Source organism: Paroedura picta, chromosome 7 (assembly GCF_049243985.1).
Source record: "Paroedura picta isolate Pp20150507F chromosome 7, Ppicta_v3.0, whole genome shotgun sequence".
Classification (NCBI taxonomy): Eukaryota; Metazoa; Chordata; class Lepidosauria; order Squamata; family Gekkonidae; genus Paroedura; species Paroedura picta.
Genome location: NC_135375.1, coordinates 29,285,233 through 29,313,075, shown reverse-complemented (window position 1 = coordinate 29,313,075; position 27,843 = coordinate 29,285,233). Strand labels below are relative to the sequence as shown.

Genomic DNA, 27,843 nt, shown 5'->3' with positions numbered 1-27,843 from the left:
TAAGGTGAGAAGGCCTTTATGGGATTTTACATGGGAACTTTTGTCAACACTCAGACGGAAAGAAAATATTGATAGTGTTTAGGATAGTGTGATTGGTCACAGGAGATGCAAAAGAAATAGGGAGTGTTTCAGGAACATGTTATTTTTGTTGCTGTTGGCATGCACGGATAAAAGAGCAAGTGGGAGGGATGACATGTAGCCAGTGTGACATGTAGATGTTTCTTGTTGCGCCTACAAAACAGAGTTGTTCTGCCAGGCCTTAGGTTGAGGTTGGAAATAATTATATTCTGGCCTCTTCCTAAAACATCACCAAACTTCTCTTTATTACTCTCTTTCACCACAGGGAAGGAGGCAGATGTGGAATGATACATTTTAAAACTGTAGCACACATTTTTAGGATTTTAATATTAACTATTACTACATGACTATGTTGGGTTATTGTATTGTTTATATGAGTGCTGTTTCCTGCCTTCAGCCTTTGGGGAAGGGCCGGTTACATATAAAAACCTGCTTACAAGAAAAACGGGGCTCCGTGAGGACTTTTTCCTCATGCCTTGCAGAAATGCCAGCACAGATACTAGAAGCAGTGTTATTAAGCTTTAGTGCTTAAGCTCATACACTTAGGTGTTCCCAAACACACAGGCACCAGAGGAAAGGAAGAGCTCTCCTTATGTGACGCGAGAAAGAACCAAGGTAGAGATGGGGCTGGTTAGGTGCATAAGCTACGGACTCTGCCTGCTGCGGCCACCGCACTCCTCGACGGGGGCGTGGCGCCCACCCTTGACAGCCAGCCAGCCCAGCTCGGAGCCACACAACCCCTTCCAGGCCCACCAGCCACTCTTCAAACACCTCCTCAGCTCAACCACATGCAGAGCTCGGCCCGCGGGCGGTCGCGGAGCTTTCCGAGAGTAGCTGCCTCTCCGGCGGGAGACGAAGGGACCTAGAGCTCCTTCCCCGCCTGGAGACGACGGCAGCAGCTGCTCCGCGTCCTGGGAGCGGCCCTAGCCGCTGTTGCGGCCTCCACCCGCTCCGTTCTCTCTCCGGCACTCACTGTGAGGGGTGGGAGTCTTTCCCCGCGGTTCCCGGGCCTCGCACACGCGGGTCGCGCTTATTCCGAAGCTCGCGCCACTAGTGGGGGACCAGCACACCCTGGCGCGGCGGCGCGGCCCAGTGACGTCATAGAGACTCGCCCCTCTCTCTCTCTCTCTGCCTCCTCCCCTCTCCGTGGTACCCCAGAATGCGTCTAGTCGCCTTGGCAACCGGGGCGAGATGGCGGCCTACTCTTGTTCTCTGGGAATCTCCGGCGTGGCCGGAAGGAGGAGGCGGGGAATGCCTTCCAGGGAGAACAAGAGGAAAGCTTCGGTGAAATAGGGCTCCTCTGAGGAAGTGGGCGTGCACGCGGAAGCTCATCCCTTGCATAAAACTTTGTTGGTCTTAAAGGCGCCACTGGGCTCTGCATTTGAATTCGAGGGGGTTTAACTCCTGGTTGAATTTCTGGAAGTCTTAAATGCCCTCCTTGCACGGAGACTCGGACTGAAATATAGATTCAAGCGCGCAGCCGTGTTACTCTGAAGTAGCAGCACCAAAATTGAGTCCAGTAAGACCAACAAGGATTTATTCACGGCGTGAGCTTTCGTGTGCGTCCACATGAGCCAAGCTCAGCTATTCTCTTTTCTGCAACTTCACTCTAGCCAACCCTTCTTGGCAATTAACTCCCATCACCACCTATATGTAATGGTTGGGGAAATTCTATTTTACTGTATGTATGTTCACGTGAAAGCTTATACTTTGAATCAAAATTTATTGGTCGTAAAGGTGCTGCTGGTCTCAAAGTTTGTTCTGCTGCTTCAGACGAATACGGCTGCACACCTGAAATAAATGTTGTTAGTCTTTAAATGCCGCTGGACTTTTTCTTCTCCTAAAAGTCCACTTTGTTGCGCACGCATCCCTGCCCCGCCTCCAGCTGAGGCCCATGCCACACAGGTAGTAGAATGCACCGTCAATGCACTTTAGAAGGCGCTTTCCCTTTTCTGCATAGGGAAATACAGCTGCGAAAGCACATTAAAAGTGCATTATCCATTGCATGCATTTCCAGATTATCATGACCAAAAGCAGCCTTCTTTTTTGTTTACCGGAGATTTCGCTTGCCTTTCTTCTTTTTCTTCACTTGAATTTTGCCCCAGTTCCTGTTTGAAAGTGCGCATGCGACAACTCAATTCAAGAAGCCTTGACTATTTCCTTCTGCGCACGAGTGAGAATTGCGAATGACTTCCGTTCTGGGTGAAATGCTTCATGGGAGTTGTAGTCGTAAAGCGTTTCCACTGCGTTTGACGAATACAGAGGGAAACTACTTGTCCCGGCATCCCACACGGGCGCTATTACCGCTGTTGCTGCCGCTTCAACGTGGATCCCTAGTCCAGCAGCAAGCGTGTCTCTGGCCCACCGGTTATTAAAATGCCGAAGGTGAAGTCGAAACCGCGCTCGCGGCAGCAGCGCCATGAAGCAAAAGGACCGGGACCGGGACCGGGACCAGGTGGGTCTCTACTTGGTAGTCGGGAGGAGAGTCGAGGGTGAGGACAGGCTGTAAAGGCATGGCAGCCCGTGGCAGTTCCCCGGAGCAGGCAAAAGTTGTGTCCAGCCACGCTGGTCCAAAGTCAGAAGATTTATCAGGATCCAGAAAAATGACGCAAAACTCTGTGCAAGATTTCGGCACCCTTCCAGACTCTTGTCGCCCGCCGTTCTGCGCTTCCCCGGGCATGGCAGGCAGGGATTTCAGCAGCTGCCACAAAGCTCTCAACTAGATAAATCAAGAAAGAATCCTGCAGCACGTGTTCCCAAACAGCTATAGAAGAACAGATCTATTAAGGCGGATGTTTCTATGTACTGGAGCCATCAGATGCATGGAAACATCAGCTGGCCATACTTCATCAGATTGAAGAGCTGTTTGTATAAAAGCCTTCATCACAATAATTTATTTGCTTTCCAATCTCGCGCAGTCTGCAGGTTGGTCAGTCTCTTAGTTGTTGCAATAGACCAGGCGTAGTCAAACTGTGGACCTCCAGATGTCCATGGACTACAATTCCCAGGAGCCCCTGCCAGCAGGAGCTCATGGGAATTGTAGTCCATGGACATCTGGAGGGCCGCAGTTTGACTACCCCTGCAATAGACCATGGATGGCCAAACTGTGGCTTTCCAGAGGTCCATGAAATCCAATTACCAGGGGCTCTTAGTTATTGTAGTCTGTGGGCACCTGGAGAGCCACAGTTTGGCTGCCCCTGCAGGACTAATCCTTTGGTAGTTATACCTGAGAATAGGCTTTTTAATCACCCCTCTGCACTTGCTACCTTTCTCTTCATATCTTCACAGTCCATAACCTCAGAGAAGTTGGTGTTACACCTTGAGAAGCAGCAATGAGAAAAGTATACCTGCTGAGCTCTTGCTGGTTGTGTCTTGTGATGAATTATTAGAAGGACTAGTAAAAAAGCCCATTGTATCAAGAAGACAATGGGCGCTAGCAGGCGGGGACCAGAGCGAGGGGCAGGCGAGGGACAGAGCGAGGGACAGGCTACCTGAAAGAGGAGGCGGGTGGCGGCTCCTCGGCGTCTCGTGGTTTTTGGCGAGGAGTCCCAGGCGTGGTGCGCTGGGCTGCGGCGGCTCCTCTGCGTTTTTTTGATCTTCTGCGGCTGGGGGGGGTGGGTTCTTTCTGCTGCTTCTCGGAGGCGCGCCGGCTGGAAGCGGCGAAAGGCTCCACTGGGGCAGTGGTCCCCAACCTTTATTAGGCTGGGGACCGACAGTGCATCGGGCCGTGCCCGCGCGGGCCACGGCCACGCTTCAGGCTGCGCCCGCGGGGCACGCCCGCGGATCGGGCCGCGCCCGCGGATCGGGCCGTGCGGGCGCGGCCTGCACGGGTGCAGCCCGGCCCTGATTCCCTCTCCCCGCCCTCCCGCAGTAAGAAGCTTCCCAGGCCGCAAGCTTGCGGCCTGGGAAGTTTTTTACTGTGGGGGGGGGCGGGGAGAGGGAGCTGCGGCCCGGCGCCATGGCCTTCGCGGCCCGGCTGGAAGCGGCAAAAGGCTCCTCTGGGGTTTTTTTTTTCTTTCTGCTGGAAGCAACGAAAGGCTCCTCTGGTTTTTTTTTTTTCCTTTCTGCTGCTTCTCGGAGGCGCGCCGGCTGGAAGCGACGAAAGGCTCCTCTGGGTTTTTTTTTTTTCTGCAGGTTCTCGGCGGCTGGAGTCTTGCCGGGGGCTCCCTCAGGGGCCGGCCTGACGCGGCGAGAGGCGCTTCGCGCCTCTCGCCGCATCAGGCCGGGAGCAACTGCGAGCCGCGCTGCGCACGGCTCGCAGTTGCTGGGGCTGGGAATCAGAGGGACCAATCGGCAGGCGCAAAGCGCCTGCCGATTGATCCCTCTGATTGTCTGTCATGAGGAAGGGTCCAATCCGGACCCTTCCTCATCCCGGACACATCCCGCCCCAGAACCCCTTACTGTTTTATTTAGTCTGTGGCGCCCACGGCGCCACGGGCGGTGTACAGATGGCGCCCGCGGTGCCACGGGCGGTGTACAGATGGCGCCCGCGGCGCCACGGGCGGTGTACAGATGGAAGAAGATTTGGAACGTGATTGCTGAGCATCTGGCTCCACACATTGATGAGACAAAGGGTTGAGCCTCTGCCCAGAAATCACCCTCAAATTGGAAAGCTGTTGGGGTCTCTACTTGCCAGTTGTCTGTAATCTGGAAGACGTAACTTTTAACAGTTTCATTACAGTTAGGAAGAAAAGGTATGGCAGTGGCTACTATGGCATTGGTTCAGCAAGCCCAGTCTACTTAGACTAGTGGTACATTTCTACGGTCTGGAGCAGAGACCTTTCTCAACCCTGCAGGCTGAAATCTTTCAGTAGGAAGCGATGCTAGTTGGAGCTTGGCCATTACAAAGTTTTTGCTTTTAAGACTGAGATAGTCTTCCATCATAAATGATTTTTGATCATTCAATTTCCTTCATTCTTTGCTGTCTGAAAGGGCTTCAGTTTACGCCCTGCGGCAGATGGGAGAAGATAGTGAGTAGTACCATCTGTGAAGGAATAGGGTTGAAGGCACAGTAGTGGCAACTTTGCATGCTGTGCCAGTATTTTTCTTTTCAAAAAAGTGAGGATTTTATATGGTTATGATTTAAACAAGACTTTCATCCCATGAGTAAGTTTGATAGCTCAATTCTGTATAGACATGCTTGCGAGGAAGTCTCACTAACTCTAGCAGGACTTATTCTCAAGAAAGCATTTAGTAAATCTTAATACATATTTTTTTTGAACCATGGTTCTGTAGGCATCCGGTTCAACACTGGACTTGGTCAACATATTTTGAAAAATCCCCTCATTGTGAACAGCATTGTAGAAAAGGTGGGTGATAATTTCAAAAATACTAAGCAGCTTTTTTTAAGGGTGTACAATGGTCCATATGCAAAACTCTAGAACAAACTTTGAGTCTGGTGACATCTTTAAGACCAATAAAGTTTTATTCAAGGTACAAACTTCCATGTGCATGCCCATTTCTTGTTCTGCCCACCTGTAACGCAAAATTTTGAGAGGCAGAAATAAATTGCATAACTGATGAATAACTGGAAAATATTGTCCTTGCTTATAGCCTGAATACAATATTGTTAATAATGACTTTGTTTTAAAACATTCTATTTTAAAAAAAACATTTGTCCTTTTATCATTTGGGAGCCACAGCCAGGAGTGAAACACCAACTGTTGATTGTAATTTTCTGCGTGTGTGGACGTATTGATGTATCATCAAAATTCCATTTTTCTCATAGCCCCTAATGCTATAGGGTAACTACATACCTTACAAAGCATTTTCCAGCATGAGTTTTATGTAACTCCAATTTGCTTATTTCTAGGCTGCATTGCGTCCTACAGATATTGTTCTAGAAGTTGGTCCTGGCACTGGCAACATGACAGTGAAAATGTTAGAAAAAGTAAAAAAGGTAAATATTTGCTTTTCTCTCCTTGGGGGGTTGGGGAAGCTGTTTGATCACCCTTGCACTTCAAGGAACAATGAAGAGATTAAAATTACCAAGTCATCAGTTGATCAAATGGGAAGCAGAAGTACGGAGTGGAAGTATCTCTTCCCTTTCTCTTCTCTTCCCCCCCCCCCCCCGGTAGTGCTTCAGTTTTTTTCTGCATGAAAACCTCTTGAGGTTTTTAACGTCACTTACAACAAACATGTTTCCAGGTTTCTTCATATCTACATCCATTTGAGGAACATATAATACTGCTTATAAATAATAACTGTTGTGGCCTTGAGTACATGAATAATTTAAAAAATACTTCTAAAACATTTGAATTGTACCTCCATATAAGTGTTCTGTGGGCATATCCAAAAAAATTTATAGAAAAGCAGGAATTGTCTACAATTTTGAATGGCATATAATAAATTGCTTAAGATTTCTCAATACAAAACTGTAGAATATATGGATGGCTCACTTAAACTTGATTGTTATACAGCTGTAAATTACCTTCTGGGTTTTTAAAAAGAAGCACATGGGATATAAGTATCTTTGTTAACTTTCATTGGTCTATTGGTTCATTGCATTTGGAGCATATGCAGATTTATTGAACATCAGCTGTCCCCAACCCCCAGTCCAGGGACTGGGACCAGTCCCTGGATCAGTTGGTATCGGGCCACAACTCCTCCTCGTCCTCCTCCCCGTCTGCTGCCTTGGGGGGCTGCCCTGCCACTCTGCTGCCGGCTCACCTTTAGTGCTCTCCGGCGGCCACCATGGCTGGGGCTCCCCCTCGGGATGGCACTGCGCAGCTGCTGCTGGCAGCACCCCCCAGTGGGTGGTGGGAAGTCAGGGGTGCTGGCGGAAAACAAGCAGAGCAAGGGCTCAAGCGGCAGCAGTGACGCCCCTTGGCAAAAGATTACCCCCCCCCCCCCGGGCATCAGTAAAATTGTCAAGCGTTGATCGGTCCCCGGTGATAAAAAGGTTGGGGACCACTGTTGTACATTATTCTCTTTCAGGTCATTGCTTGTGAGCTGGATGTAAAGTTGGTTGGTGAACTCCAGAAGAGAGTCCAGGGCACGTAAGTACTTTGTAAAAAGTGTGCTACCATGTTTTTATAGGTCAGACTGTCTTGGAATTGAGTTACTGAGATAATGGCATTTCTGTTCCAGACCTTTAGCTAGCAAGCTCGAAATAAAGATTGGAGATGTATTGAAATCTGATCTGCCCTTCTTCGATGCTTGCGTGGCTAACTTGCCTTATCAAGTAAGTTCAAAACTTTCCTGTTGGAATGAAAAGTCAATGCAGCTTCTGGCTCATACTGGATAACCATTACATTGGTTCTTCTCTCCTTCCCCCAGATTTCGTCACCATTTATTTTCAAGCTGTTGCTACACCGGCCTTTCTTCAGGTAGGAAAAAGTCATATGTTTTAGTTTTACAAGTAGTTATCAAATTGGGGGTGTTAGCAGCTGGCTGATCAAGAAAGCAGGTAATATTTCATATCATAAATTTGCAGTCACTAGATAAGCGTAGGAGTGGTGGGTGGAATGGCATGATTAGGGCTCTCCTACAAATAGCTTTGTAATTTGAATATCTGAAGCTTTGAGATCAAACAGTATTCACCAAAACTTTCCTTTTTGCTACTGTTCCCCATCAGTTGATTTTAATTAGATGCCATCCACAAATCTTTATCAAGGTGCATTTAGGTGCTTCTCCTTAATTGACCAAGTACCATGTAATGGATTCTTAGAAAAGAAACTTACATTGCATTTTCCTGGGAGCAAACCTCACTAAGTACACTTTGATAGAATCCTGAATAGTCCTGTTTAGGATTGCATTGGTAGTGATAACAAACATTTTTCGTGGGCATCTAACATGTAAACCTCAAATAGCATCCTCAGGCCGATAAGCAAAATGCTTGACATCCGAAAAGCCCAGATAATTGAATATGCTTTTAGCTTGTGTCTGTCACCAGCAAGCTTGAATGTAGTGAGTACATAGATTTCAGCGGTGAAGTTCAGAGACTGTGTGGGGATTCTATGAAGCTGCTATTGCATTTAATGTTGGCTACTGCCAGTTAATATCCATCCACATCCATATTAAGCGAGGTGACTTCCAGTGCTGATGCTGTCATGTGGGGGTTTATGTTGCCCCCTTCTCTGCATCTGCTGAATATCCATTGGGCTAAGGAGCTGAAGGTGCAAACTGTGTTAAGCCAGGCAGAAGCATATCAGTGGAGATGAGCAAGATAACGCCTTTCTAAGCTCATTGACTTCAGTGGCCTTAGGTAGGTGAACTGCTTGGGTTGGCATTGCAAAGTATTAAGTTCACCATGATTTTGCGTAATTCTCTTAAAACAAAACACACAAAAGACTTTGTCACGCTTTGTGGAAATGTATTTCCTAACTTAACTATACAATATGGGAAGACATACTCTTCTCTGTCCGGAATCCACCCGAGGCAGCTTCAATGAGTTATGTTTAAGAATGACAGTTACTCTTCTTGCCTCCTTGACCTAAATAGGTGTTATTCAGCCTTCCAGGCTCATTGAATGGTGAGAAAGCTTGTTTCCTGTCATTTTTGGCCTCTTTCCAAATAGGCATTAGAAAACGATTTGTTTTACTGCTGCTTTTATTGAAGTTGTTTTTTTTACTTGTGTTTTACATTTGTTTGTTGTTTCGAGTGTGTTTTTTTGGGGGGGAGGTATTACGAATAACAGTATCATATATTGTCCCACACCACTCAGAAAAGCTGGAAACCTTTCTTAAGTTAAAGTGACTCTCGGGCAGAAGAGACTTTTGAACTGGAATAAACCTCCCAACTTTGCTAAGCAGAGTGTTACACGACGCAACAGTCTATAAACGATCTCTCAACATAAGTTCATGCAGTGGTATACTCCTTAAAAATAATAATTTGGCTTTTCCAGGTACATTCTTAATCTAAATATGCAAGACTTAACGTGAGTCTGTTTTTTTCCCCTTTAACTTTCAGGTGTGCAGTACTTATGTTTCAAAAAGAATTTGCTCTCCGTCTGGTTGCCAGGCCAGGCTCTCCTGAGTACTGCAGGCTTTCTGTTAATACTCAGTTATTAGCCCGGGTTGATCATCTAATGAAAGTAAGTAGAATGGCAGATAACTAAAGTGGGCTTGTGGCAATCCAGATCAGATGTTTGGGAGGAGTTCATGGAGGGATGTAAATTTCTTTCTCTTAATATGATGTCAACAGGTTGGAAGGAATAATTTTAAGCCACCACCCAAAGTTGAATCCAGTGTGATAAGGATAGAACCAAAGAACCCACCACCACCCATCAATTTCCAGGTGCGAATTATGCATATATTAATATATAATCCATGCAAACTACTGTTAATGCACAAAGCCCCCCCCCCCTCAGTGTGCATGAGGCTTTGTTACATGTTTCCTTTACAAGATGTCCATAAAATACAGTCTGACAATGGTGAGCTTCATTTTTTGGAGGCTGACTAACATTTTACATCGTGATAATATCAAGAGTCAGGAAGTGATTATTTAGCTGTTAAGGGGAATGGGAAACTGTGCCTTCCTAAGGCAATAAACTGGTTTAGTAACTAATGTTATTAGTTTAGTTGTTTACTGTTTAGTTGTTTACTGTTGTTGCTTTAATGGTTATGGAATAATGGCTTGGAATCTACCTAAATAGTCCATGGGAACCAGGGGAGGGGGGGGGAACATTTTCTGCAATTCCTGGTGCCACTCGTTGACTAGAACACCCATTTCAGGAGGGTGTTTTTGAATGTAGCATGGGGGGGGGGAGACACTGGTGAATCACCACCACCAGTCTGTTGTGCCTATGGTAGTTCTATGTCCAATATGTCTCTGCTTTAATAATCAAGCCCCAGTTTGAAGGCTGAGCTTTAAGATTTTGCATCAGGGTTCAGGAGGTTCAAAATGTGCCTTTCACGGATTCAATGAAAGTTCAAGTGGATAGAGGGAATGCCCCTAAATCCGGGGCATACATGTGAGCAAAAACATACCTTGGCGACTTGCAAGGATGGTGGCTGAGGCTGTTCTTGAGTACTGGGGTAGAAACTGTAAAAAGTGAACAGGGCCTCCTATAGAGCATCCTCTTCTATAAGCAGGGAAATGTTTTAGATGTAGTGGCACATGGGCAGTGTAGAGAAGCAGAAAATAACATGGGTAAGCTTCAGGTTAATGAAGGAACAGTTTAGAAGAGTCTGAAGGAGGAACATGCAAAACTGAATAAGAGCCAGGAGCCCCAAGCTAACACAGTGTCTTTGCGGATATTTGCTAGGAAATAAGGGGATGGGTAAGGGAAATACTCTTCAGAGTTATTAGGAATACTGTGTAAATCTTTTTTTATATTCTTTAGGAATGGGACGGTCTACTCAGAATAGTCTTTGTCAGGAAAAACAAAACACTCTCAGCAATTTTTAAGTAAGTTACTCAGGAAAGTTTGATGTCATGACTTTATCTTTCTCCTTTAGCTGGATTGTTTGTTATGCCAACCACTGCTGATGGGCTAGGGTGGGTTTGATCACCCAAAAATTTAAGGACCTGTGCACGCACACACTATGGGAACTACGGTAAATAGTTACTACGGGAAGCTTTTGGAGAGATGGCTCCACTTCTAGTTCTTGTGATAAGGGGATGGAAGGAGAAGATGGTGAGCCTGACTTACGAGTATCTGAGTCTGCACACCATGGTTCAGAACCTCTAACATGGTCCAGCCTCTGCCCAAAGAACACCAAGTCAAATGAAGAAGCACCCAGAGATTATTTGTTCCTGGTTGTTCTTACATGACTGCTGCTCTCTTGCTGCTGTTCCATTTTTCTAGTTCCTTTTGGAGTGGAGGCAATGGAAGGGACACTGTTCTTTTCCTGAAAGCAAATCAAGAGGCTTGTTACATTGTCCTTAACTCTTTTAGACACAGATACTTAATTGTTCCCTGTGAATTGTCAGAAATCCAGGAAAGCCAAGGTAGCACATGGGTGAGCAGGCAAACCACACATGTTTGGGTATACAGGGTGGCAAATGACTTCTAGTAATTCTGTTGCCTCCATGGATAATACAAAGTAGTTCTAGAAAATTCCAGGAATAGACCAGAGCTGAAACTAAGACTCAGTGCTTTTTTCTGTAGCACTTTTTCTTGTGTTCATCTAATATGCATTAGTTTTGCATGACTCTTATTGGTAGAAAGTGCTCGTTGCACTGGCTGCAAACTGCAGATCAAGTCAAATCCAAGGCTTTGGTTTTAGCCTTTAAAGCCCTAAATGGTCTGGAACCGTCATCCCTCATGTCCCCCAAAGAACATTTTGATTGAACCAACAAAATCTGCTTAGGATACCTGGCCACAAAGAAGTCAAACTGATCTCAACCTGGTCAAATACTTTGCTGGTGAAATCAGAGCCCCACGTGATCTTAAGCAGTTATGCAAGGCCTGTAAAACAGAGTTGTTCTGCTAGGCCTAAAACTGAAGCCTGGGAAGAAAATCAGAATTCTGCCTGACCTCCTGCCCATCAAATAAATTGTCACATGTTAACTATCTGCCCCCCCCCCCCCCATTCCTCCTCCTCACAAAGATACAGTGCCAGACAAACAGCAGGGCTTCTGTTGTGTGTGAGTTACTTTTATCCTGTTTTAGATGTATGTATTAGCTAATTTTAAAATTAAGGTTTTAAATGTGTAATGTTAGCAAACTGTTTTATGTGTTGTTACCCACCTTGAGTGAAGAGCTTGTTAGAAATAGTTGCTATTATCTCCATTTGGTTTCCAAGTTAAGAGATAGTTTACTATTGCCTACTTTGTGTAGCAACCCAGGACTTCCCTTAGTAATTTCTCACCCAAGTAGTAATCAGGGCTGACCCTGCCTAGCTTCTGGGATCTGGTGACATTGAACTAGCTTGGTCTATCCAGGTTAGAGCTATTAGTTACTAATGATGGTCAAATGATCAGGCAATGAGTTGATTCTGAGCAAGTGGCAGACAGGGTGGTGATCATCTTTCCAATAGCTTTCTGGTTATGCCTTTGCAGTTCTGCCAGAGAATTCAGGGGGAACAACTCAGATTACTAGGAAAATTCTCCTTTTTCACTTGTGTGTGGGGGAAGGCCTAAATAATTACCTCTCCTCTTCTTTTCTTGTTAACTTTATTTCAGTTCAAATGCTGTGAAGCGACTGCTGGAACAGAATTACCGAATTCACTGCTCACAAAATAACTTGGTATACATTTTAGAGTTCCTCCTGGGAAAGGGGGTATTGGTGAAAAATGTTTATGAAAGCACCAATGTTTTAGTCTTGTTAACAGTATATATTGCATATTTATTTTGCTTTATGCTGGCAGCAAATTCCTGAAAATTTCAATATTGGGACTCTAGTACAAGGAATCTTACGTGACACTGGCTACTCAGAAAAACGTGCCCGCATAATGGACATCGATGACTTCATCAGGTAAAACCAAGCGTATTTTTTTCATGCTTAAGTACCTTGTATGGTTGTTAAAAAAATGGATGCAGTTGAAGCACACAGGTGCTCTCACCTATTTTTGTTATCATGATAGCAAAAATAGGTGAGAATGTGCGTGCTAGAGCTGCACCCATTGGCAGGTGGCGGCTTTAACCATAATCTTTGGGGGAAATCTCTGTCTAGGGCAATGGTCCCCAACCTGTGGCCCGGTGCCGGGCCGCGAAGGCCTTGGCGCCAGGCCGCGGCTCCCTCTCCCCGCCCCCCCCCCGCAGTAAAAAACTTCCCAGGCCCAAGCTTGCGGCCCGGGAAGCTTCTTACTGCGGGAGGGGGGGGGAGGGAATCAGGGCCGTGCATGCGCACATGCGCCATGCACGGCCAAAACCGCACATGCGCGAAAGTTTTCGTCACGCACGGCACATGCGCGGCCAGGTCGCGACCGCGCATGCACGGCATGAGTGGGCGGGCAGTTGCCCTGCCGGTCCCCAGCCTCAAAAAGGTTGGGGACCACTGGTCTAGGGCATTTGTGATGTTGGAGGGAGTCCATGTGGCTGGTTCACATACAACACCTGTGTTTTAACCACTGAGCTGTGAATATGCTGACGTGCAAAAACCTGCATCTGAAAAAGTTGTGTTCATGTAATATCTACTGGTTTTCTTCCATAGCAAGTGAAATGTGTGAATGAAGTCTTGTCACGCAGCATTTATGTCTCTGGGTTCTGGAATTACATGCAATGTGAGTTTAGGGAGGGACCTTCGAGTGCATGAGTTCCTATAGCTCAGTACTATCTAGTCTAACTGGCATGTACTCCTGGGTGCTAGGCAAAAGAGTTTCCCAGCCCTATGACTTGGGAACATTAATAATCCTGAGGTTTATTTCCATTTAGTACTGCACATGGAGCCTAGACATAGAGATGCTGTATGAACCAATGCATGATAACATATGGAGTCTAGGTGTAAAGCCAGCAGTAAAGCTACACAGTGGTCATCATTGGAAGAGCTATGGTTAGATAGAGCTTTTCAGGGAGCTTCAGCATCTTAATATATGGAATCTGTAATAATAAATAGGGGCTGTATGCATGTTGTTGAATATTACTATATGCTGTAGCACCTTTTAGTGTAGGAAGCCTTGCAACTGGATTGGTTTGTATGTTCAGGGAAGTCCAATTGTGGGAAAACTGCCATAGTGAAAGAACAGTACAATGTCTAATGATGTGCAGATACAGCCACAGTTGGGGATATTCTGAAAACTCAGATCCATGACTGATGGAAAACACAAGATTCATATTGGGGACTCATGTGCCTCTTAAATTCTATCAGTACTAACTTTTGCAAAATAGTGCAATTTTCCCCGGCTGACAGCCCTAGCCAGTGACCCAGTACTGATGGCAGCTCTAGAAGAAGAGTATGCACAGATGGACAGTGAGTGGTTTACAATCTTGGAAGCAAGATTAGGAACTGCATTTTTTTTTCATTTCCCCTGTCATGGAAAGCTAAAAAATAAAGGTGCCCAAGACCCACTTGAAAGGGCAGCCTCTTTCCCCAAAACATAATCTTTAAGGTGATATGTTTTGTTTTTCAGAGTTCTACACGGCTTCAATGCAGAAGGCATCCACTTCTCATAAAAGAAAAGAAAATCAGTTTTGCTAGGATGAACTGAATTAGATATAGTATTGGAATTTCACTCATGTTGAGTGTATATTAATCCAGTATAGCCAGCTACTTTCAACTGAATGGAACTCCCAGACGACGGAAGAAAAATAATGACCACAGTTACACTGTGGTGAAATAGAGTAACCTATTGATGACAGGTTTTTTCATTACCAGTAAAAGCTAACAGAAATCTTTAATGCAATTATGGTGGCACTGAGCATTAAACATGCATGCTAAACCTGCCACTTTGAAGTCCAGTTCCCTTACCGAAGACCTCATGGATTTTCTAAATTCTTCAAATTATTTTGACCAGGCATACATATATTCTATGTATATCCTATTTGTGTATTATAATGAGAGAACTAAGTTATATGCAGTTTTCAAGTTGGTTTTGAATAAAGATGCCACCTTTAAAAAAACTTCAGCTATCGCTTTGAACCTTGCAGAAGTAGTATATAGAATGTGCTCTAAAGATGCAGTGGAAATACAGAGGCTGTTCATTGATACTATTTTACACAAAAACACTAAATATAACCAAATAATGAAATTGCTTACGTTACTTGCCCCTATTTCTTTATTTGTAAAGACTGTATATGTGTGTATAGTTGCTCTTAAATCCCATTGAAATTAGTGGGGTTAATTAGTTGTGATCAATTTAGAGTTAAGAACAACATAGCAGATACAAAGGAGGGGGGCTTCTGTGTTTGATTTTACAGAATTCGTATCCCGCCCTTGCTTTTCAAGTGAATCATTAGCACAAACAGCTTTCATTATGGGTGCTACCTCCCATTACGATGAAGTTACAAAGCATCAAAAATTCTTACCATTAACAGCCATCATATAAGCAAAACAACCATTCTTTTGTCAAGACTCATGAAAATGCTGTCCCAGAGGAACTCTTTATTCCAAAGAAAGAGACTCCTCCCCCACCATACATACACACTATACCTACTGACCAACTAGGACCCTCTCAATACAGAACTACAGCACTTAAGCAAGAAGGGAGAGAGAGAAGTTAATATCTGTAATGGAACCTACTGTTTTGAATCAGCTCTTACAGTAGCTTATATATGTTAAGACTTATCCCTATTCACATACTTCCTACCTTTACTTTCAGACTACCCCAAATCAGCTACAATTGCCACAGACATAATTACTCTGGGATGAGATCAATCTGGATAGCATTATCATTTCTTGATGGAAAGATCATCCATACATGTGTTCTAAAATATCTTAATAGACATTTCAGCTGAGGTAGATGCATCTAGAAAACAAAACATTTTACATGGAGTTATACAAAGTAACATTCTCATCTCTATTTCATAGTTAAATTTATTAAACACATGGTGTAAAATCTACATAGCTGTTTCAGGTTCCATGTTTACAGATAGGTGTTTTGTCACCATATGACAAGGGACTTCCACAGCCTACCTTCCTATGGGAGTTATGCTGAATACTGAGAAACCTAGGTTCATTCATGCTCTCTCCTCACTGCTTTCCCTTTATTTCCCTTAGCCTTAGCACATGGGCTTATGTTCCAGAAACAAAATGTGAAATAGATCTAAGGAATGTTCGTTGTTTCATATGAGCACCTAGAATCTATTTTAGGAATAGGGACAACTCCTAGAGAGCTCTAAAATTCATCTGACAAAAATACATAAAAGGGTAATTTTTTCTGATAAATTTGCAAAAATAATTGGAAGTGCCATCATCTTACAAAGTGCTGGATACACAGTGCTGTTTGTGAAGCTTTCAGGCATCTTTGTGGAAATTTCTTCAACATCAGACTTTAGTGGAGATTATTGTGCAAATCCTCAAATGGTACAAATTCACCCCACTTTTCAGTTGATGGCACCATACAAAGGGAAAATATGCATTAGCTACCATCTTTTAAAGTAACAGTACTAACTACCTGCAAACTACAGATAATGCACATGTAAACTCTCATGCATCAGAAGCCAATTTTAGGAGTAAGCAAAAGGGGTATGGGGGTGTCCCACGCATTGGACAACTCTACACCATACGTAGAGATCGGATTGCACCTGTATTCTGACATCATCACACTAGCACACATACTGTATATTTGTATTATCCTAAGATACAACTCTCCTTCATAAGCAATTACCTTTTATTATACATCCACTAATTTATAGTTTTGTCTTTTACAAGGAAAGTGTTAGATTCTTTTATGAGATTGAAATAAAACATGATTCCAGATTTTTACAGGGGAAAGTGGAATGGCTTGCTGTCAATCCAGGCAGCTCTTTAATTCCAGGTCAATGATATGGCACAAACTGTGAAATGAAGAACTAGTCACAAGAAAAAAAAATATTCCAACACACATTAAAATGTACACACAATAAAAGTAATTTACATTGACAAATAAGGAATGTCATTTATTAAGGCTGTGCTTTAGAGAGGACGTCTAGGGTCAAGTCGCCTTGGTCAAGGCACAGATTGGGAGGAGGTGAGCACAGCTGTCTAAGAAGAGGAGGAGGAGGTCTGTACAATCACTGATGAGGTGGGCATGCATGCAAATACAAAACTGCACAGCTGTTCTTTGCAACAAAACTCGACATAAGTGAAACAAAAATACTGTAAAGTTTTTACAAGTCCACCATTTTACTTCATTATTTTTTTTAAAAAAAATTGGCAAAAGATTTCCAAAACATAAAAAGATTCACAATTCGAGGAAGTTAAACAACTGAAATAAAAAGTGCTTCCCAGCTCCGAAACCTGCCTGGCTTGTGCTGTTTGGGACAGAAGCATTCCGCAGGCATCTTGGGAGTGTTCCACACAACTGAAATGTTGGCCAGGGGAAGGAGAAACAGGACATTTCCACAGACACTTCAAAAGTTTGCGATCTTTCAAGTAGTTTGACTTCTTGCAGCCTCTTTCCCAAACACAACCGCATGGTACCAGCGAGGAAGGCTCAGGCATCCTTTAGCAGCAGAGGTGGGCTTCAAAGAGCACGTGGTCTCTTTGGATTGATTTGTTTACTGGCCTGCTCCTCCTCTTGAAGTGCTGTGCGGAAGGATTTCACTTTATCTTTAAGAAGCAAAGAACATAAAAATCAGTTATTTGTTTTACCATGGCTCCTACCAGCATGCTTTGAGGTAGTCTGTTACAAGCATAAATACATAATGTATGTAAGTTCCCTGGGAGATCTTCAGGAGATGTAAACGAGGAAGCTGAGACACACATGGCTACGGGGGGGGGAGATCTATTGAAAGATGCACAATTGTTCAGGGCATGTGAGACTACATTACTAATAGTTCCACAAATTTAGTTTATATATGGTTATCAATTACGATTGATTCCCCCACTCCTTGATTCTCATAACTACACCTTTCTCTTTCCCTCTCTCTCTTTTTTGATGATAATGCTGATATAACTGAGGGGAGGTTGTTTTCTTTTCCAGTTATCATTCTTTTAAAAATTAAGCCGCCTATAATTTTTGTCAAATTATAAGATGCACAAAAGGGTTTTTTTCAAATAAATATAGGCATATCTACCTCGAAGTTCAGTCAAAATGTAAATTTTTTGTTCTAGGATTGCTTCAAGTTGTGTAGCATACGAATCCACATCGTAATCTACTTCTTCTGTCATTTCCAGAAGAGCTTTTTCATCTTCTAACCACCTAATAGATTCCTAATAAGATCAAAGCAGGGAGGAAGAGAAACAGATATATGAAGATGAACTACCAAACTTTTGTTGTTCTCAAAACTATCAAATCCTATCTAGAAAGCACAGAGTTGTAGAAGGACCGAAAAACATTACATACATACTGAAACAGTTTCAGGAATGAACCATTTCGTTGCCACTTAAATGAGGACTAGGAAAAGAAGAGGGGCACATACTGCAAACAGGACATGTTAAAAAACAACTAGTCAATCCTCCAAATGCAGGCCATAATACTGACTACTGGTAGTTCAGACTAGGATCTGAAGTATTTTATTAATCACAATTAATCTTGAGAACATAACCAGGGTCCCTTCTCGGGCAATCTGAAGAACTTCCTTCTCCAACCTTCCTTCTCCATGTGCAATGGTCAACAGAGTGGGTCAAACAAGAGATCGTTAGAAACCAGCCAAATCTGCCTGTCTTTTTATTCACCTTACTCAAGTTGGCATGCACAGTCATTCTTACTTGTTATATGTAGTTTACCAAATAAACCTCAAAATATAGCCATGTGTTTAAAAGAGTTGGTTCTTATATGCTGCTTTTCTCTACCAGGAGTGTCAAAGTGACCTTCCCTTTCCTCTCCCCACAACAGACACCCTGTGAGGTGGGTGAGGCTGAGAGAGCCCTGATATCACTGCTTGGTCAGAACAGCTTTATCAGTGCTCTGATGAGCCCAAGGTCACCCAGCTGGCTGCATGTGGCGGAGCAGGGAATCAAATCCAGCTCGCCTGATTAGAAGTTTGCACTCCTAACCACTTCACCAAGCTGGCTTAGTGGGTGAGCGCAGGCAACGCAGGCTTTTGTGGAGTTGGAATTATGACTGTAAACGCTCCTAAATATGTGGTTGGGGAGTGGTGTTTGGTGAAAGATACAAACCAGATGGGACACATGAGTGAAAATGTTGGAGGAACAGGAGGCACACAGTATCTGCCGCTATCATATTCCACGACATGTAGATGAGATGCTTGGGAAGGTACATGTGTGGGAGCGAAAACTGAAAACAGCAGCTGGAGGTTGTTTCCCTCAAGGATTTTATGAAGAAGGGATTAATATGAATACCTCGCTGTTTCCTTAGACACTGTCCAAGAAAGGGGGGAGCGGGGGGCTTGGTTTACTAGCTGCCAGCCTTTCCCCTGGCAGCTGAACATTCCCTAGTACAGCTTCCCTTTCTTTATAAGCCAATGGCATGAAGAAACGTTGCCCTCAGTTGAGCACTACGAAGCAGGCTGGAATGCACTGAAAAAGGATTTGCACATATGCGCCGGAATACCGTGACCATCTGCAAAACGAATCATGCTTACACAAGGTTAGACACAGTCGAGCTAAATCATCACGGTGTGGTGCATCCAAACTGATCCAGTAGGCAAATCATTTAAAATACTGCATGAGCGTCGTAAGAAGTTTCAGAACTCAATGCCATAATCAGGCCGTTAGGAGCCCATGAAGCGTATCTGGGGGCTTGGCCACATCCTGTGCTAGTTGCAATGTTTTTTGTTTGTTTTTTTCTTGGAGCTACTTGGCATCCACAGAATGTTTACCTGGAAGACAGCTCTGTGGTCTTCTACTACTTGTTCTTCCATTTCTACCATCTGTGACACAGCTTCATGAAAAGTGAATAACTGTGGTGAAACTTCCTCCTCCTTTAAAACAAACAGAAAACACACTCCAGTGAAACTTTAAAATTATACATGCCAACCCTTTTTTTGAAACATAAAGGGAAAGAAAGCTGTATTCTGAGGAACCAACTGACATCAATCAAAAAGAATGACAGAGTAAATGTACTTTTTTCTGTTCAGAGGAGACAGTGCATCAGCTTGAAGACATAAGCTCTGTTCTGCAAAAATGTCTTCCTCTCATGCACCACATGACAGCTAATGCATTTCTCTTCATGCATTACCAGATGTTGGAACAAATAACTAGGGTAAAGTTGTATGGTCATTATTGTCCTGCTGTGAGTTTCCAAGAAACATCTGCCTGTCCACAGATCAAAACAGAAGCCTGGGCCGAGTTTTGATCAGATCCAACAAGTCAATTCTTAAGCCACATGGCTTTCAGATTCCTGAGATATACACTTACATAGTCTGAAATGAGGGGGGGGGGGAAGGAAAAGCCCCATCTAGTTTCAAAATACTCTTTTGGGGGGTATTGTAGCTAGTGTTTGTTTTTCTCAAGTGAAGTGCCTGAAAAAAATAGAGTCGAGAGAGAGACTCCCCAGTGTGCTCTTTCCTAAACCAGGATAAAAAAAATCACATTTTCCCTCGGAAAATTTTATCTACTCGCTAAAAGAGTCATTTACAGCAGAGGTGCCCATCATGTTGAAATAGCACCACACTTCATTCCTCAGGGGGGAAAGCACATCTGTTGCCTAAAAACAGATTAAATTTCTCCAGAAGTACTGACTGATATTTTGTAATGTTGGATAAATGCAGAAGCTGAGGCACAAGTGCTGAGATAACAGCTAAGGTGCCAAATGTACTGTGATGTACACCAGGACTATGAATTGGTGACCTAAGCTGATCTGCCTATTGAAGGTAGACTTGGAACTTTGCTTCCTAGAAATCAAACTTTCCTAGAACGTTCTGTTCAAGCTCACAAGCCATTCTAAATGCAGAACAGACATATATGTTGAAGGTATGTCAAAATGTTTATTTCATTATCCTTAAGATGTAGTATATTTGGAGGAACAGGTGACAGGACAAGTGTCTGTGCCTTGCAACAACTAAGATTTGGAATTTTTTTAAAGATCTGTATGAGATACTGTGGACAATGTACACACAGATGCTACTGAAAGAACCCCAAGCTCAAAGATGTCCTGCTTGTTCTCTTGCTTCACTGTTATGTATTTTGTTAACAGGTAGGTTTAATGACTGAATTTATAAAGCATGTCTGATTGAGGAGAAATTAGCGTGACTCCTGCCAGGGTGAATTTTGCTTCCCTATTTCATAATTCTTTTAAACGTGTCAACCAGCATGTGCATGAGGTAAAAGTTAAACGTTAACTGTGAAGCTTCCTAAGATCACATTGTAGGATTGGTGCTACTGGACTTCTTCAAGATCATTTGCAGTCAGAAGCAAATTCTGAAGTAGCCAAGATGGTAGGTGACATGAATTATTCAGGATGGTCAGGACCTTCAAAAGGAGACCTTCAAACTGTATGACAGGTAGGATTTAATAATAGATGTACCTTGGGACAAAAAAAATCTAACTATATAAAAAATTCTAACTATTTATATGATGAACTGATCTGAATTAGTCATCCAGCATAATCATAACAGAATCACACTAAACAGAAATACACTAAAATGTCAGCTCAGTAAAAAGAGGTAGGCCCAAATGCAAATTCTTTTTCGACAATAAGCTTTCACAATAACTCCTACCAAATGTCAGCTGTCCCAATGCCATTGTATAAATTGTATGGATTATATTGTTAGCACACCTACAATACTGTGTATCATTCTGATTACCTCAAAGAAGAGCAGGACAAAGTACGGAACTGAAGCAATAAAGATTTTGAAATAATCTTGTTTATCTTGTTTATGAGGAAGCCTAAGAAGGGGCTTTATGTTCAGAAAAGGGCAGATGAGAATATTTATAAAATTATGAGCAGAGCTGAGGTACTAAAGATTTGTTTTAAGTTACAGTGGCTGTAATCTTGTTTTATATTTTAATGTTAATACACATACCCTGCAACAGCTTTTTGTGGCCATGTCTGTTGAAACATAAATTTAAAAAAAATCTAAATACGAAATTATCCTTTCTTGTCAAAACACAAAAGTTTGGATCCTCCATAAGTCTTCCATGGGAGGATTTCAGCACAGGGAACACAACTTTCTTGACCCCATCCCACACACAGCCCCAAATGCCTCCCAAAAATCACATCCCATAGCTGATCCCTTCCAGCCACAGGAAAACTCCAGAAGATGGAAGCCACAGAATTTAAAACAGTCTAATCCAGGGGTAGTCAACCTGTGGTCCTCCAGATGTTCACAGACTACAATTCCCATGAGCCCCTGCCAGCATTTGCTGGCAGGGGCTCATGGGAATTGTAGTCCATGGACATCTGGAGGACCACAGGTTGACTACCACTGGCCTAATCAACTGGTCAGCAGTAGCTTTACAAACAAAAGAATGCACACAACACGCTTCTGCTGTGATTTAATGCAGAGTCCAAGCTTTCCTTACAGCAGAACACCTTTATCAGTAAATAGCTGGCCAGAGTCCGCATTTGTGCTGTGGTATGTGAGATACTCACGTTTTGTTCGCAAAGTAACTTAAGATCGTCTCTCTGAGGTGAGCTTCCAACACCCCACTGGGCCTCCAAGTCATCAATCTGATTTGGGGTGTGATGCATGATTGGACGGATATCACCGGCAGCACTGGGATCAACGGTCAGCTCCTTGACTCTAGTGTTGCAAGACAGGCATCTAAGGGTTAGTAACATTCCCTAGCACCGAGGCAGAGAAAAACTCATCATATAAAGGGGAGTGATGATGTCAGCCTTATGCACAGAATGCACTCTTAAGGAGCCAATCCCAATGTTCTGGAACTTTAGAGACATGCAAGTGCTGAAATCATAATGATTGCATAAGCATTTTTTTTTAAATGAACCAATACACAATTTCAATTCTTCAGATGCAAAAGGGTCAGTACTACAAAGGTAACATCACCACTTCTTACACATGAGGGGAATAACAAGGCTGGGCATGAAATGCTTGGGGGGAAAAAAGAACAAAAGAAGATGGATAATTATTGGGAAGATGATTTGCAGGCCATGCAGTACCACCACCTGTCAAACAGAATGGAAACAAAAAGGAGGCGATGACTATAAAGGCAGGGAAAGCAAGTGAAGGGTTGTCTGTAAAATTACACAGCTGAAAAGAAGGGGGGGGGAAAAACCCTCAAAATAAAGATTCCATGTAAAGAATGAAGTAGACCTGGTGATCGAAGGAGAAAAGTCGTCATACTCATAGGAAGGAGAGAGATCAGAGCGACTGCCACTACCCTGTGAGAAGGGAATGTCCGAAGGACTAATTCCAAATTCCTTTACTCTGCAGCAGCAAGATACAGCAGCAAATTAAAAGAAAGTGTTCTTGTAAAGACAGTAAGAATTACAGTTTTATTTCAGTTAGTCATTAGCTTACCCCCCCCCCTTTGCCAGCATCTCAAAGTGCTTAACAAACCACCTCCGATAACCCTCTTTGTGACCTTATAAAAGGCCACCGTTGGACCAATGAATCAATGGGTCAGGTGGGATGCCACAATTTCAGCCTTCTCAGTACTAGACCACACTAACTCCTTGGAATCTAACCCTTCTATGAAAAGCATCAGGAACTGAAGCAAAGCACTGTCTATTCACCTATAAGTATTGCCCAGATTTTAGTGGTCCCTTTAATTATGTTACAAACACCTATTTGCAATATGTAAATTCTCAAAATGTGGTACACTGTAAATGAAGACAGTATGAACTGGCAGAAGTGCCATGATGTATTAAGCAGAGTCCAATAACACTGACAAACCAGGCGATTGCGCACTATGCCAAAAGAACCCATATTTCAGCATAAGCTCTGAGTTTCTAGCAAAGCATCACAACAAATATGTCTAGCACTAGATTCAAAGCCCGTTTTGAAATCCCCCCCCCCGCTGTGGCCGCCTAGCAGACACATTGAGGCGGTGTTGCCCCTGGGTGTGGCGTTTCTGGGCCCAGTAGGGGAAGGCCTGCTTTCTCCCCTTGCCCCCTGGTGGTGGTGCGGCCTTCCCCTCGAGCCTAGAAGCACACCTGGGGCCTCAAAGAGGCCCCGGGTGTGATTCTAGGCCTGAAGGGAAGGCCTCCTTCTTTACTCACAGTGTCCTACCACTTCACCGTCACTTTCTAGCCTGTCCTGGTGAGGGCCTAGTTTACTCCTTCACCCAATTGGCTAGAACTGCTGTCTGTCCTGGTTAGGGGCCAATCTGATTGGCCCCTCACCTGGACTGGTCCCACCCACTCTCCGCCCACTTAGCCCTTAGCGAATTATGAAGAAGGGAAAGATGATAGTTGCCCGCCCATTACTGCCAGCCTGACACAGAGCACCAGATATTTCCCCGGTATGTCATCTGATGACTGATTTTTAGACAAGCAGCAAAATGCCCTTTTTTTCAGAAGTGTTTATTCTAAACAGGTTGTGAAGGTCAAGTGCTCACTGCTGCCTAATAGTACAGCTTGTTAAATATTTCAGCATAACCTTTAACTGTATCAGCACCCTTAGAGGGCAGCTGCAATTGTTCACTTGCTGATTCACCACAGTCCATTTGTCTTAAGGTCTTCCAAAGTCTTCCCACCCTAAACTTAAAAAGCACAGATTGAAGAAACTGGGAGCTGGGAGAGCACCTCAAAATCAGTTGTCAGCCCTTCAGGCCATCCCATCTCTGTATATGAATACTATAGTTTTCATTTTCAGATTTTAAATACATCAGCTACTCTTACCTGTTTGCGTATCTTAGTGTGTTTAAAGTGTTCTCACAAGATGCCATCCCTGGAGAAATAGTGGCAATCTGGGAAGAAAACATACCAGAAGCCAGCAAGTTATTTACTTCGTGAGGAACAACCGTTCAAGACCTTTAAGTATGTTCAAAGCAGTATTTGTATCTCACAGTTCCTCTCCACCATATGGAAATACTTCCACACCCTGGGTGGTGACCCATGGATGGTAAAGTGCTAGGTGAGTCATGCCTGTATCTGAAGGGACCAGGACCTGCAACACATGACCACCAACATTCTCTGCAGGCACTTGCAAATGGCATACCCTAGTTTATTGCTGCTGGAGGAAGGAGTGTCAACCACTCGAGGAAAGTGGAAGAAACCCACTCCCACTGGGGGTGGGGAGAGATCAGGCTGGGGTCACTCAAAGAGGGGCTCCACGTGCTTTTGTTGCATGGTGGGGACGCAGCGCCCTGCAACTCTTACAGCAGAGGGAGGGTGGGCCCAGGGAGATGTGTCCACCCACTATGTGCTGGTTTCTGGACCCCAGGCAGGGTAAGAGGGTTGGCCCTGCCCTGCAGTCCCTTTGAGGGTGGAAGGGTGGGCCTGGGGAGATGGAAGCTGAGGGCAGGCTGAGAGGGTTAGCCCTGCCAAGAAATCACGTTGTCTGTTCACACACGGAGGATGGATACTGCAGCTTCCTACTATGTAGATGGTTAACAAGCCAGTGTGGAGGGGATTGACCCTGCATTCATCTGGTTGTGGGAAAGAGATGGGGCCCAGCCAGGGATACATCCATCTGCAACTGTGCCAGCGACATGTCCCACATGCTTCCAGGAGGCGGGAGTCCATCCTGGAGAGGTCCACTGCAAGTTTAATGCCTCCTCTCTAGTAGGTCACACTGAGTGCACATTCTGCATTCTCTGGCCCAGAACCCACACTTGATAATATCTTCCTAGAAAGCACTTTCCTGGGTGTGCCTTCCATGCTCCCAGTCAGGGCATATAGGGGGTCGTTTTGGGGAGTTTGATGCCTCTAGCTTGCACAGTACCTGTTCTATGTATTCCTGAACCCACACTTGACACACCAGTCCAATCTTCACCAAACTTGGTGGATAGGTAGGAGAGAGTCAGCTGCTGATTCCTGTAGTCTAATCCCTCAAAGTTTAGTTTTTTTATATAACTCAACAACTAACTGGGTCAACTAACACAGGGTATATTAGGAACACACATTTAAAAACAGTGAAAGCATTTGTAGATATCTGTGATATCTTCTTCTTCCATAGAGGGTACTTTTGTCATTCTACTGAGTAGTTTTGACAACTCAACAATAATGTACCAAGAAACCTGGAACTATCCTCAGACTTGTCAAAAGAGAACATCATATCATACTGGATATGAGAGCCTAATTTTTAATTCAAGTTCACAGCTGACTGTTGATGGCAATAGAAACAATCCTGGGAGAATTCACTAAGAGGTTTGGGTTGTGAAGAAAAATGAGACTTTTGTTCTTAGATCACATTTTCAGAATACAACAGCACCTGAATATACAGAAGCTACTGTGATCATGAGACAATAGCTTCTGTATACTCAGGTGCTGTTGTATTCTGAAACTGTGATCTAAGAACAAACGTCTCATATAGAGAAGACCCCCCAATAGGCCATGTTTACAACTGTACAAGCATTGCCAATTATTAAACTTACCATACAGGTACGAGAGTTTTCTCCTATGAATGAATCTCTTAGGACCTGAGTAAGTTTACTCGCTCTGAACGGAGTATGAGGTTTATTTCGGCCTAAGGCTCTGATGCACTCCTGCAAGAATAAACATGTTTATGCCGTTTCATCCTCAGGACCAGTGCAAAAATATTCTAAAATAATTGCAACTAATGAACAGGGAGGGGGTAAGAACAAATTCTGGATGACAGACTGCTCTGCTCTAAGCTAATGCTAAAATACTGCAAGTCAGCTTTCATTATATCTCATTAAAGAGAGACAGATTTGACATTAAACCTCAAGGCTATCATATTACTGGGGTTGTGGTGATGCAGGAGCTTGACTCTTTAAGTCTGAGCACAACATTAGCACGAGTCTAATGAGGGCACAGAGCAAATGGCAAGTGCTTTAAATGCTGCTGTTTTTCATGTCTTTGGCAGCGCCATACCCCACAGCACTACGAGTCACTCAAGCCAAAGACTGGCATCCATTGTCATTGCAGACACTTTCATAAACTTTGTAAAAAAGCTTCTTCAGGTTAACTGCAAAATTCAACTTTAAAGGAAACATGGAAAGGCCTCCAGATCTTATCTTTTGCATGCGTGCAAGTCATGAACTAACACAAAATTACTCAAGACTCAATGCAAAATTGTATCTTCTTAAAAGGATTCTCTTCCCCCCATAAAAAATAAAATTGTCAGCAGCCCTTTTCCAGAACTGGAAAGCTGTAATATGGAAATCAGTCACACATTATTTACTTCATTTATTCCCTACTTTTTCTCCCACTGGGATCCAAAGCAGCTTATATCATTCTCCTCTCCTCATTTTATCCTCACAACCACCATGTAAAGCAGAGTGTCTAACTGGCCCACGGTCACTCAGTAATCTTCCACAGCAGAACGGGAATCTGAAGCTGAGACTTCTAGATCCTGGCCTGACACTACGCTATCCAGCACACTATAATGGCAGAGACTGAAGTTTAGCTGAATATTTCACTGTCATACTATGATTTTCACTATATTTACATTTAATTCTTGATTATTATTGTAATGGAAGCAGTTTTAAAGCATTTCATATACATGTTTCAAAAATACAACAAAAATAATCACAAAAAAGAAATGAAAATGCTAAAACTTATTTTACTTTACTTGATAGATCAGATTCTAAACTCTGACTTTTGCTCCTCAGCAAGCATTCCCTGAGTTACATTACAACAATCTGTCTCCCCCTTGCTCCTAAGCAGTTTTCTGCTGCTATTAGAGTTTACAGCTTCCAACTACAAGGGGTTCACTTAATCACCATCTTAAGGCTAATCTACAGCAGGTAAAGCCACAATCATGCCTTCAACCAGCAACATCTTTTTTCCTCCCATACTCCATCTCCTTCTGCCTTTGGTTTAACATCAAGCTGAATTAGAAGTTCTATGAAATTAAAAAGTTAGATCACTGCAAACTGTGGGTCATGGCGTCTTCTGAATCAATCCACTTCATGTTGGATCTTCTTGTTTTCCTGCTGCCTTCCATTTTTCCTACCATTATTGTCTTTTCTATTAAGTCTTTCTTGTGAAGAAAGTCTGATACCTGTGTTTTGGTAATTTAAAATTCAAGGGAGACTTCAAGCTTGTTTTGATCTAGAACCGACTTATTAATTCTCCAGCACCATATTTCAAAAGAATCAATATTCTTCCTATCAGTTTTCTTCATTGTCCAGCTTTCAAACACATAGTAATGGGCAATACTACAGTAGAGTATAGTTTCACGTGTACAGAATTAAACAGCTGGCAAATTCAAATATATTGGCTGCCTCTTGAAACTGCCCAGATATTTTTTGCCTCGAGAATCTTCACAGGAACTGTGAAATGGAGTTCCCCTAACACTTCCAGA

The 27,843-nt window shown here is 43.5% G+C and overlaps 3 protein-coding genes across 11 annotated transcripts in view; 1 reads left to right on the top strand and 2 right to left on the bottom strand.

Moving 5' to 3' along the window:
* Window positions 1–2,207, bottom strand: part of IPO11 (importin 11) — a 92,477-nt gene extending 90,270 nt beyond the window's left edge. Inside the window, exon 1 of one of the 4 annotated variants that reach the window (XR_013233053.1) lies at window positions 2,133–2,207. Coding sequence is in view for 1 of the 4 variants with exons in the window: in XM_077347211.1 (XP_077203326.1) it covers window positions 2,133–2,204 (72 nt within the window). In the remaining 3 variants the exon portion in view is untranslated. Of the gene's footprint in view, window positions 1–1,051; window positions 1,334–2,132 lie in introns of those variants that run through there. The other 3 variants (XM_077347211.1, XM_077347209.1, XM_077347210.1) reach the window with 3 other exon arrangements.
* On the top strand, window positions 2,175–14,651 carry DIMT1 (DIM1 rRNA methyltransferase and ribosome maturation factor). 2 transcript variants are annotated; one of them, XM_077347219.1, is made up of 12 exons: window positions 2,175–2,525; window positions 5,312–5,387; window positions 5,891–5,977; window positions 7,015–7,076; window positions 7,168–7,261; window positions 7,357–7,406; window positions 8,989–9,112; window positions 9,223–9,315; window positions 10,364–10,428; window positions 12,148–12,211; window positions 12,333–12,439; window positions 14,034–14,651. In XM_077347219.1, exons 1-12 carry the CDS (start codon window positions 2,455–2,457, stop codon window positions 14,074–14,076), a joined length of 936 nt encoding a protein of 311 aa, XP_077203334.1. In that variant the 5' UTR covers window positions 2,175–2,454; the 3' UTR covers window positions 14,077–14,651. The 2 variants fall into 2 exon arrangements, with proteins under 2 accessions (XP_077203334.1, XP_077203333.1); XM_077347218.1 differs by having other exon boundaries at window positions 2,180–2,533; window positions 5,314–5,387.
* A 324-nt stretch (window positions 14,652–14,975) lies between these two features.
* The window catches only part of KIF2A (kinesin family member 2A), a 57,807-nt gene continuing 44,939 nt past the window's right edge, over window positions 14,976–27,843 (bottom strand). For 3 of the 5 annotated variants that reach the window (XM_077347212.1, XM_077347214.1, XM_077347215.1), the window contains exons 15-21: window positions 25,949–26,059; window positions 24,252–24,319; window positions 22,723–22,836; window positions 22,041–22,191; window positions 19,327–19,428; window positions 17,620–17,755; window positions 14,976–17,152 (exon numbers count right to left, since the gene is read on the bottom strand). In XM_077347212.1, the coding sequence (XP_077203327.1) occupies window positions 17,067–17,152; window positions 17,620–17,755; window positions 19,327–19,428; window positions 22,041–22,191; window positions 22,723–22,836; window positions 24,252–24,319; window positions 25,949–26,059 (768 nt within the window). In that variant the 3' untranslated portion in view covers window positions 14,976–17,066. The remainder of the gene's footprint in view (window positions 17,153–17,619; window positions 17,756–19,326; window positions 19,429–22,040; window positions 22,192–22,722; window positions 22,837–24,251; window positions 24,320–25,948; window positions 26,060–27,843) is intronic. The other 2 variants (XM_077347216.1, XM_077347217.1) reach the window with 1 other exon arrangement.